The sequence below is a fragment of the Trichomycterus rosablanca genome, chromosome 6 (genome assembly GCF_030014385.1).
Source record: "Trichomycterus rosablanca isolate fTriRos1 chromosome 6, fTriRos1.hap1, whole genome shotgun sequence".
In the NCBI taxonomy this organism is placed as follows: domain Eukaryota; kingdom Metazoa; phylum Chordata; class Actinopteri; order Siluriformes; family Trichomycteridae; genus Trichomycterus; species Trichomycterus rosablanca.
The window spans coordinates 43869495-43881871 of record NC_085993.1 but is presented as its reverse complement, the minus strand read 5'-3'; the positions used below and the strand labels follow the sequence as shown (position 1 = coordinate 43881871).

Sequence of the window (12377 nt, the reverse complement as noted above, 5' to 3'; positions counted from 1 at the left end):
ACCCCAGCTTCCAAGCAAGCTGGGATATGCAGAAATTAATTACATAGCACTGTATGAATAAATGTGTATATGTTAATGTAATATGTTATATGTGTACACATAAAAAATATACACTCACTGAACACTTTACTATCTGGTATGCACATTCATGACTTTATAAGCATATACAATTACTAACTTAAATCTATTTGTTGCTCTGTACACATTGTCACCCCCCTGTACTCCATTTAAAGTATCTATCTATCTATCTATCTATTTATCAATTGAAAGGAACCCCCATAGGATCTCTACTGACTAGATTATGTCTGGGTGATGCCATTAGGTACCAGATAGGTGTACCTAATAAAATGCTTGATTATTGTAGTTTTATAGTTTTTCCACAGGAAAATGTGTAAAAATTCCTGTCTGTAGTTGGAATTAATTAGATGACAAATTTAAATAAATATTATCTGTAAAATGCTGGAAAACTGTTAAGCTTTTAGATTTATAGTTGATGGCACACACGCAGACTGCTGCTACACAGCAGATCGTATCACACATCTTTTTCTCACACACAAGCACACACACAGGGAAACACCAGAGAGACATGCATAGGTGAGAATTTGAAATCTAATTCGATTAAAATAGATCCTGCAATGTGAGGGAAGGCAGTGAGTTCCTTTTTATTTAATTCTCTTTTATACGGTCCATCCCTTCTTTCAGCTCCTTACTTTCTGCTTCTTTCTGTCTTAGTGTTATTTGTCTTCTTGGTACTGTGTAACTAAAACTCACACTGTTTAAGTAAAATCACACATTACAGGACTTATAAACCAGACAGAACACAATATGTTGTCCATTTAAAGGCATCTGTCGCTAAAATGCTGGATTCCAAATGCTCTCACATTTGAAAAAGCTGTGAATAGCCCAGCAGGCTCTACGTGTTACTGAATACTGAGTACAGGCTTCCCCAGAGTGCGCGCACACACACACACACACACACACTGCGACAGACTGTTGGCTTCCCACCCTCAAAATACTGCTCGTCTCATTGAGGAGAAAGCTGCAGAGCCATCCATCCTTCCCTTTCTCTAACCTAGATACTAGTGCTGAGAGGTTTCTCTAAAATCTTCTGTCGTGCTATACTGTGTACAGTTATTTCACAGTATATATATATATATATATATATATATATATATGTATATATATATATAGATAGATAGATACATACACATAGGAACACATCTTTAACAAGATTAAACATCCTTAACAAGATTTATGGTGCAGAACCACACCTGAAATTCCACCTACTTCCTACTTACCCTCCTATATACTTCCCATTCTACCATACATACCTTGGGGAAAACATTTTACCCAGCACCATCCTGTCACCTCTCTACTCTCCAAAACTTTTAATACCTATTTTTCCTTTTTTTTTGTGATGTCTGACTGTCCCACATGAAACAGAGATCACTGTCCCTTACAGTATCTCTAACACTCCCTACACCATTTTTACAGGCAGGGTGTGTACTCACAAATGCGTATTATATTTTCCAAATACTCCTTTTTTCACTAATCACTTTATAATGGTCAGCGCCACCCAGAAACACTGGACTCAATGTAAAAATACTTCCCAGACAAGATATCAACTCATTCCTGAGTACTGTACACTAACTTTCAGTACAAAACACACACAAGGGCAATTTAGAGCAGCCAATCCACCTACTTGAAAAGTGAAGAAATTCAAAGAACGCAGAGAAAACTCATACAAATCAGTACATATTTTGACCTGGGGTGAGGATCAAGCCCAAATGCTCAGATATGACAGTTAATATTTATAAATACTGAAAATATATTTGAATTAATGTATACAAGGACTTTGATTTCACAACCTTTTATAAACATCACAACATTTTCAAAATATGGGGTCATACCATCTGACATGGTAAACTTGGTAAACCTGGTAAACTAAACCAGTAAAGTTGTACAAAAATTCTTGATTTGTTGACAAAAGTGTTGCTGACCTTCACTACCCCCACACATGTATCTTTTAAAAGCAGTAGCATGTAAAAACAAAATATTTTTGTCAGTCTTTACAGTTGTTTTTAGAGTTTGAGGGTGTCAAGAATCGCAACATTTTAAAAAGAATAATGCCAAGCTTTAAAAAGATTTATTTTTATTCACATTACTCTTTTTAATACATTATCTGCAAATATGCTCACATGGTCATGGCAACTGACAAAAATGACTAAAATAAAACTTATCGACTCATAAACTTTAACCAAACCAAGGCGGTACTGTAATAAAATAAAATTCAAATCAATATTTTTGATACAACTCAGACATTTAAAATGGTCACCAAAAACACGAGGCATAACACAACTGCAAAACTACTAAGTGAAGGTTTAGTGATAAAGGTATTGTAACCTATTGTCACAAGTAATCTTTAAATCTTTAAATGATCCAAAATTAACAATTTCCTTGCATTATCTTGTAAGTTTGCTTATTTAGTCAAGAATGTGCTACTGGTTATAAAATAACTTTTTAGTACCTCATAGTAGTCAGTGACACTGGGAAACTGTGCGTAGTTCTTTGGATATGATGTCATTTGCCAACTCTTTCACTTCACTTCATAAAATTATTTTACTTCACTTTTTAAACACTTGACATTGTTGCAGTACTCAATGCACTGAACTGCTTTTATGATATTCTTAAGCATCTGAGGTATAGTTCAGGCAATACACATTTTTGACTATAATAATCCAATTTGTTAATGTATACCCATAGTGTTTGATTTTAAGGTGGCAGAAAATGTGCCTGTGTTCTTTGAGTTTCTAAACAATGACTTGATAATCACATGATAATCATAAGCATCAGTGATTCAATGTTTAATCACCTGGAATCAGTGCTGCAAAAACTAGAATACAACCCCACACCAGAAAAATAAAATAAAAATGCAGTGTTCCTTACATTTACTTTGACTTTTATTTGATATTTGATGAACCCAAGATATTTCATGTTTTGTCTGCTCAACTTCATTTCATTTGTTAATTTCATTTCACTTCATTTCATTCCAAAAAAGGCAAGAAATTACTTTGGCAAACCTTTGTCAAGCACTACAATACGGAGTAGTAAAGACAAGGGACCATCCAGACAGTAAGAAACTCTACTAAAAAAAATTTCTGATTTGGGGTTAATATAATAATATAATGCTCTGTTGTTCCATGCATCCTTTTTTACTGGCAACTTAATGCACAGACTGAAGGATCTGTTAATGCTGTGGTGATGGTGATGTTTTTCCATCACATGGTATATAAAGACAAACCACTCACAAGGTATTAAGACCAACACCAACCTCAGCATAGTATTACTCACTAAGCCAACCACAACAAATCTAATCTGAAATCATGTGAGACAGTCTGGTGCCTTTAACAAAACTAATACTGACCATAAGCAATGCCTGAAGATGTTAGCGATGAGTTTTATTGGCTGTTAAATGCAGAATTGGGCATCATGAAGCTTTTGCAGGTAGAACATGTGTGACCATCTTCTTAAAAGCCCTGTCCCAACATAATTTTTTTTTACCTAATCCAATACTGACCCATACTGATACCGATCATATGGTCACATTCTCACAGTAATCAATCCAACTGATGCATGAGTTATATAAAACTTCCCAAGAGGTGATGATAGCTTGGTTTAAACTGCCAGTTTGCAGTTAATTGTGGTTAAATATTTTTTTGTAATAAAATCAAGACCTATAAGTCAAGACTGGTCTCTAAACAAACATGAAGGACCTTGCATGGGCTAGCCAATCTCCTGACATGAAAATGTTAATGTATCTTATTTTGCTGAGTTCATCCATTAGCCAATACGTCCTCATATTCTATTACAGATCTCCACCAGAAACTGCGGACTGGACCCGAGTCACCTCTAAGACCATAAGCAGGGAATCAAACACACACACATATGTTCTTGCTATGGCTTACAGAGATATGTGTTGGGTGCAAAGCGCTGAACAATATAAACAGTAACTCTACTAAACAATCAGATGTAGGCAGGTCACAATTATTTTTTTATAAACCAATCCGAGTTCATTATAAACAATCATAATCATCCAAGTCTGTAGTTTAATTTTCCAGTCCCACATTGTCATGCAAGTAGTTTCATCCATAAAGTCCAGAAAGCTGAAGCTAAACTGGTATAGTATATTTGCTAGTTATTAATAACACAGAACCAGTAGTACAACCCCAATTCCAATGAAGTTGGGACGTTGTGTAAAACAGAAATAAAAACAGAATACGATGATTTGCAAATCCTTTTTAACCCATATTCAATTGAATACACTACAAAGACAAGATATTTAATGTTCAAACGGATAAACTTTATTGTTTTTGCAAATATTCACTCATTTTGAATTTGATGCCTGCAACACGTTCCAAAGAAGTTGGGACAGGGGCATGTTTACAACTGTGCTACATGACCTTTCCTTTTAACAACACTCAATTTGGGAACTGAGGACACAAATTGTTGAAGCTTTGTAGGTGGAATTCTTTCCCATTCTTGCTTGATGTACAACTTCAGTTGCTCAACAGTCCGGGGTCTCCATTGTCGTATTTTGCGCTTCATAATGCGCCACACATTTTCAATGGGAGACAGGTCTGGACTGCAGGCAGGCCAGTCTAGTACCCGCACTCTTTCACTACGAAGCCACGCTGTTGTAACACGTGCAGAATGTGGCTTGGCATTGTCTTGCTGAAATAAGCAGGGACGTCCTTGAAAAAGACGTTGCTTGGATGGCAGCATATGTTGCTCCAAAACCTGTATGTACCTTGGTAATGGTGCCTTCACAGATGTGCAAGTTACCCATGCCATGGGCACTAACACACCCCTTACTATCAGAGATGCTGGCTTTTGAACTTAGCGCTGATAACAATCCGGACAGTTCTTTTCCTCTTTGGCCCGGAGGACACGACGTCCATGATTTCCAAAAACAATTTGAAATTTGGACTCGTCGGACCACAGGACACTTTTCCACTTTGCGTCAGTCCATCTCAGATGAGCTCGGGCCCAGAGAAGCCGGCGGCGTTTCTGGGTGTTGATATATGGCTTTCGCTTTGCATGGTAGAGTTTTAACTTGCACTTGTAGATGGAGCGACGAACTGTGTTCACTGACGATGGTTTTCTGAAGTGTTCCTGAGCCCATGTGGTAATATCCGTTACAGAATGATGTCGGTTTTTAATGCAGTGCCGCCTGAGGGATCGAAGGTCACAGGCATTCAATGTTGGTTTTCGGCCTTGCCGCTTACTTGCACAGATTTCTCCAGATTCTCTGAATCTTTTGATGATATTATGGACTGTAGATGATGAAATCCCTAAATTCCTTGCAATTGCACTCTGAGAAACGTTGTTCTTAAACTGTTGGACTATTTGCTCACGCAGTTGTTCACAAAGTGGTGAACCTTGCTTGTGAACGACTGAGCCTTTCGGGGATGCTCCCTTTATACCCAATCATGACATTTACCTGTTTCTAATTAACCTGTTCACCTGTGGAATGTTCCAAACAGGTGTTTTTTGAGCATTCCTCAACTTTCCTGTCTTTTGTTGCCCCTGTCCCAACTTCTTTGGAACGTGTTGCAGGCATCAAATTCAAAATGAGTGAATATTTGCAAAAAAAAACAATAAAGTTTATCCATTTGAACATTAAATATCTTGTCTTTGTAGTGTATTTAATTGAATATGGGTTGAAAAGGATTTGCAAATCATCTTATTCTGTTTTTATTTCTGTTTTACACAACGTCCCAACTTCATTGGAATTGGGGTTGTACAATAAAACCAAATGACTAGTACTATCACAAAAAGTAGTACAATAACACTGACCCAGTAGTACAAGAACACAGAACCAGTAGTATAATAAAACAACTGACTAGGGTTTACATTTGCTGCATTATGCAAAAAACAATATAATCAAATAAAGAGTTAAAGGTCTTACTTAGGGACCCAAAAAGGCAACTTGGCAAGTGGTGAGGCTTGAACCAGCAACCTTCTGATCACTAGTACAGTACCTTAATCATTGAACTTCCACTTCCCAATATAAGCTACCACTAGAACTAGAACAATAACACAGAACCATTAGTACAATAACACAGAACCACAGAAATTTGAAGATATAGCACATTTAATATTTTATGTTTTATGAAAAATAAAACTTGAGCACCTAAATGTGTGAAAAATGTCATATGTAATTTTGTTTCTTGTTCTTGGTGTTCCTGCCTTTTTAGCAATGTGAAAAAGAATGAAACGTCTAGATAATTTCCAGACTACGCTGCATTAAAATGAAGATGAAGATTTAGGCAAAAAGAACATTTATTACAATGTATCAGACTGAATAATGTTACAAAGCCAAAAGAACTTGAAAAAGCATGTAAGGAACTGCAGGTCTTAGATAAGATCAGTGTTCATGATTCCACCATGAAAAAGACAGTAAGTAAAAATTATATCGATGGGAATGCTGAAAAATAAAAACCACTGCTAACCAAAAGAATGACAACCTAAAGAATGTCTTACATTTGCCAAAAAAAAACCCAGCTTGATGTTATGTGAACTGATTTGTCAAAAGTAAAAGGTACGGGTCCTGTTACATCTGTCGTAAAGCTAACACAGCATTTCACAATAAATACATCATACCAACAATCAACATGGTGGTGGTAGTGTGACGCTTTACTGCTTTAAGGCCTGGGAAACTTGAACTAATTGATGGAACTGTAAATTCTGCTTTTGATCAGAAAATAGCTCTAAAGAACATAATGCAGGTTTTGAGTAACCCAGTTAGTTCACTGACATGCTTTGACAAAATCTTAAACAAGCAGAAGATGCTTAAAAGCCCCCTAGTATGGCTTAATAAAAACCAAGTTTGGTTGTTTTAGAAGTAAAAATAGTTTTTTAAGTTTAGAGAGCAATTACTTTTTGCATATGGGTAATATAAACCACCTCCTTGTTTCTGCACACACTGTCCATTTTATCAGCTCCACTTCCCATATAGAAGCACTTTGTAGTTCCACAATTACTGACTGTAGTCCATCTGTTTCTCTACATATCTTTCTAACCTGCTTTCACCCTGTTTTTTAATGGTCAGGACCCCCACAGGACCACCACAAAGCAGGTATTATTTAGGTGGTGGATCATTCTCAGCACTGCAGTGACACTGACAAGGTGGTGGTGTGTTAGTGTGTGTTGTGCTGGTATGAGTGGATCAGACACAGCAGCGCTGCTGGAGTTTTTAAATACCGTGTCCACTCTATTAGACACTCCTACCTAGTTGGTCCACCTTGTAGATGTAAAGTCAGAGACAATCACTCATCTATTGCTGCTGTTTGAGATAGTCATCTTCTAAACCATCAGTGGTCACAGGACGCTGCCTACGGGGCGCTGTTGGCTGGATATTTTTGGTTAATGGACTATTCTCAGTTCAGCAGTGACAGTAAGGGTGTTTAAAAAACTCCAGCAGCGCTGCTGTGTCTGATCCACTCATACCAGCACAACACACACTAACACACCACCACCATGTCAGTGTTGCTGCAGTGCTGAGAATGATCCAACATCCAAATAGTACCTACTCCATAGTGGTCCTGGGAGAGTCCTGACCATTGAAGAACAGGGTGAAAGGGGGCTAACAAAGCATGTAGAGAAATAGATGGATTACAGTCAGTAATTGTAGAACTACAAAGTGCCTCTTTATTGTAAGTGGAGCTGATAAAATGGACAATGTGTGTAGTAGCAAGGAGGTGGTTTTAATGCTATGGCTGATCGGTGTAGATGTAAATGTTGCATTTATCCTGTTTTCTTCCATTTCAGTCAATTCCAATTACCTACTGCAATTCCTCTACCACATACATCACAACATTGCTGGCTGAGAAAGGCCAAGACTAGCACACACCCTCTCTAACATGGTTAAGTCATTGACCCATCCAGTGATGAGTCAATGAACCACCAAACTCGTGCTGAACCACCAAAAACAACACCTTACAATATTCTAATTGTCTTTACAGATCACACTGAGTGAAACATATTATCACTAAATATCTTTGTACTGATTTTAGAATGTTAACCATGCAGTCCACATCTTAAGCAGGATTCTCAATGATTGTTTTATTCTAGTTTATTTTATTATTATACACTCCATCTCAATTCTGTATACACAATACTAAACAAATAACCAGCATGGAGCTCCAGTACTCTGATTCTGTTGTTGTTTCAAGGGACAAAAAAATGAATTGGTTAACAAGCAAGAATAGATTTAAAAGCTTTAATCTATGCATTAATTACCTTCTCCAAACCCAAAGTGAGAGAATAAACTCTGGTAAACAAGCACTATGAAGTAGCTGGCATACAAGGTGAGAATACAAAACAACCTAAGGCTGCACTAATAATGACCAGTGCTGGCACTCAAGAGCTGTAGTGAAATTAGTATAAAAAAAAACATTGACCATAAAAAGAAATGACCATTAAGTCATTTCTGACATAAAATGATTAGAAAATATAGGGCAGATGAAATGCTATTATTTGCCACATATATACTGTATGTATTTGGTGCAATGACATTTTCCCACATATCCCAGCTGTTTGGAAGCTGTGAGTAAGCCAACCCTTGAGCTAAGAGGGTTGAGTGTCTTCTTTATATGCCCAGCAGGGCAGCAGTGAACCCACAACCTTCCGATTAATGGGCCAAAGCTCTACCCACTAGGCTTCCACTGTTGCCCATGCACTTTTGTTTCTACCATGGTTTAGCAGACGTAATTTGATTGGCGAGCAATATACCAACAGTAATCACTCAAACAAATGAATCTCTAAAATGCATTACAATAAAGAAAAAAACATCAGAGTCCAGTATCAAATAGCAAAGATCAATCTCACCATTTAAACTAACTTATTTAAAAGTCTTCCTGGTAGTGTATGGTCACTGAGATGCAGTTTATTTGGTTAGTTCTGTATTGCATTAATAGAAACCTCCAATGAACAGAGTTCAGAGATTAATTTAAATTGTCCCAGAGACTGTTCTTCTTTAAATCCAGTCTCAATGAGCAGTGAAACATTTGGGTTTTCTCCATATGTATGTATTAGCACATACAGTACAACCAACTAACAAACTAACATGCTAACAGTGCTCATTTACTCTTTATTTACTCTGACTTATTTGGAAGTTTAGAAAATATAACAAATTACTGCCCTTATTGGTCGGCATATTTACAAAGTCACTGTTAATAATGCAAGCCAGATGACTATAATTCACAGTAAAATAGACAGTGGATTCAGCTCCACATTTGGTTAATTAGTCTGCAATATTTCTGAGGTGCTTTTATGTATTATAATACAGAATAACGGATTTTAAACATTAATTTATATATAAAAAATAATAATAGCATTTTAGGCATGTATCCCAGCTCTAAAGTACAGTTATCCAACCAGTAAAAGTCTTTCAAGCCTAGCATGTGTAATTTGTGACATTACATTTGTTTTATCCCAATAAAATAATTCATTTTTTTCTATCTACTGAGAAAAATTAAGAAAACTCATAAGGATGATTTATAGTTATTGTTTCAGAAGGCAAAAATGTACTGTGCATTACTATTAATAATATAGTTTGCTTTTATTAAAATGCTGATAAATCACACACTGTTCAAGCTGGAAAAAGTAAAAGAACCCTTGAATGAAATGTAATGAATGTAAAACAACTGAGGTAGAATCTCTATTAGCAGCAATGGCTTAAGTAACTGAAAAGTGACTGCTAAGCAGAGTTACAAAGGTAGGTAGGTAGGTAGGTAGGTAGGTAGGTAGGTAGGTAGGTAGATGATAGATAGATAGATAGATAGATAGATAGATAGATAGATAGATAGATAGATAGATAGATAGATAGATAGATAGATAGATAGATAGATAGACAAAAACACAGACAAAACCAATATACAACGTCAGCATGCTTTACAGTTGTAATAAAGTTTATTTTAGTTTCTATTCCCCCAATTTAGTTGCTTCCGATTTCTGTTGCGTATTGCAATCTTCCACCACTTGAACCATGCTGTTCTGGCCCCAGACGGTCATGCCCCTTGACACACCCACAGTAGTAGCTGACCACTTCATATTCACTGGCCAGTGGTGAGGCCTCACACAGAGCTTTATCACGCACAGAGAGTCATGATAATCTTGGTGTGAATCTTGCCACCACTCAGTCGACACCTCAGCCAGTTTTAGAGAAAGCATATTACATGGCCAGTTGTGTCTGTTGGTCCTCCAACCACGTAGGTGTTACTGCTAAGCTTTGAACTCAGATCCCAGTGGTGGTGTGCTAGCGCATTAGACTGCCACACCACCCAAGTATCCACCAAAATGCTTACTTTTTTACAAACAATGCAGTACATTTCTACCAAAGAAGTATCAAACTGATGCAAACTGATGTGTCTGTTATTGGAGGTGTTGTTCTTTTCTAATACAATTTTGTTTGGTATTTTGTTACTATGTACATATGAATAAGTTGTGATCTTGGTGGGAGTTTAACATGTTACACTTCTACAGCAACAACAGCCCTAAATTAGCCCTATTTGTTGACAAATTATGTATCAATTAAAACATTCATTTTTTTAAGTTTAAAATTTTTTTATTCAATCTTATTAATTGGAACACCTGTCATAAGGCCCCATGGTTCACACACTTCCAGGCTGGACTGGGAATTATCAGTTGATATGTTTAACAGAGACATGAAACAATTGTTCGTGTTTTATTGGTCTGATTTAGTGTAGTTTGGCAGACTGTGTCAATCAATGCAAAAACTCAAGGAAGGAATGATAATCAATGATATACCAAAGGTAGCAAAAATGTACTAGCTTTTCTTGCCATTTTTCTAAGAACACTTTTAAGAATGTGTAATAGTGCCAAATGCCTGACTGTGACTTACGGGAAAATGATATAGACTGATATTAATATCATTAGGAAATGCAACACCAGTGTGAAGTAGTACTTATAGTGCATATGGGAGACTGATCATCTACATTTGATTCCAACATTTTTGATAATTCAATACTGGCTTATAATAGTACAATCAAAGAAATGTACAGTGCTTTTCTTCATGAACTATCCTACTTATATGGTTAGGAATGCCTCTGTATGAGGAAAAACCCCAGTTACCCCCAGTTAGTTGTACTGTACAGTGGATTTGTGTAAGATAAAAACAGAAACAACTACAAGACAGTGAAAGTTGCTATGAATCCCTAAAATATCATTACCCTCCTAATTTGATCCCAATATCAGAATTTAGGCATGTTAATTAACTGATGAACTGATTTACCGATTCTTCAGGACTGCTGCAATTTTGACCTCTGTTGGCTGTTTGATGGCGACTGCACAGAGACGCGGGAGAATGGAGAGCTGTGTGCAAAAGTCTCGTGCAGGTGAAAAGAAGCAGTCGGCTACTGCACACTTGCTGGAGGGGCCGTGTTAGTCACAACTATTATTGGAGTGGAGGTCAGCAGCAGCAGAGGAAGGGGAAAGTAATCAGGTAACTGGATATGACTAGACTGGGAGAACAATTGGGGCAAATGCATAGAAATGGGCAAAATTTGCATTCCTATTACAAACTACTACACATCCTAAATGTAAATATGTGTATCTTTGTCCCAGGAGTAAAACTATATGTAAACACAACAGTGACCAACCTTACTTTTCATAGTAATTTTAGGAGTTTTTTAAAAACCTATTTGTTCTTATCCATATTTCTCTTTCCTCTCCTTTTCTCAGTGACCCAATAGTTGCCACTTCTACTCACTCTGCAGCAGACATGATGTAGTAAGATCATTTTTACCTGTGGAAGGGAGAAGGGAACTCACTTTTTTGTTCAAATAGAAAGGGTCCAAGTCCTCCAGAGGCACTGCCACCATTTTCGAGGGAGCGTCCCCGTAGATGAAGGGCACGCTCTTTCCCGCCTCCAGGTCACTGTTGGGCTTAGGCCCACTGTCCTCATCGTCGTCGCGATGACTGCTGTCAGATCTGGGCTTGACAGGTTTCTTCTTCTTCTCCTCAGCAATGCGCGTCTCGATGTTGGCCAGAGACTCCCTGGTGAACTTTTTAAAGCTATCAGGGCCTGGGGGTGCGAGCAGCGGTGCGGCCATATTGTCATCCTGCAGCAAAACCCTCTTTATTTAGAAGCCATCCAGTACAGCCAATTCTGAGGGCAGGAGAGAACAGAACAAAACATCAGACATTAGATTTATTGCTTTTATGCTTTGAATTATATTAAAGACACACAAGGAAGTGTGGGAAAGATAAACACACACATTTTTGAATTGAAGGTGGTTCAGCAAGCTTATAGGCAGGTGTCCACGTACTTTCTGTGAACCATACCTGTACAGCAT

The 12377-nt window shown here is 37.3% G+C and overlaps 1 protein-coding gene across 1 annotated transcript in view; it reads right to left on the bottom strand.

Annotated features, from left to right (window-relative positions):
- Positions 1 to 12377, bottom strand: part of scn8ab (sodium channel, voltage gated, type VIII, alpha subunit b) — an 84732-nt gene that overhangs the window by 63207 nt on the left and 9148 nt on the right. The window contains exon 2 of the mRNA XM_062997949.1: positions 11853 to 12190. Coding sequence (XP_062854019.1) covers positions 11853 to 12134 — 282 coding nt within the window. The 5' untranslated portion in view covers positions 12135 to 12190. The remainder of the gene's footprint in view (positions 1 to 11852; positions 12191 to 12377) is intronic.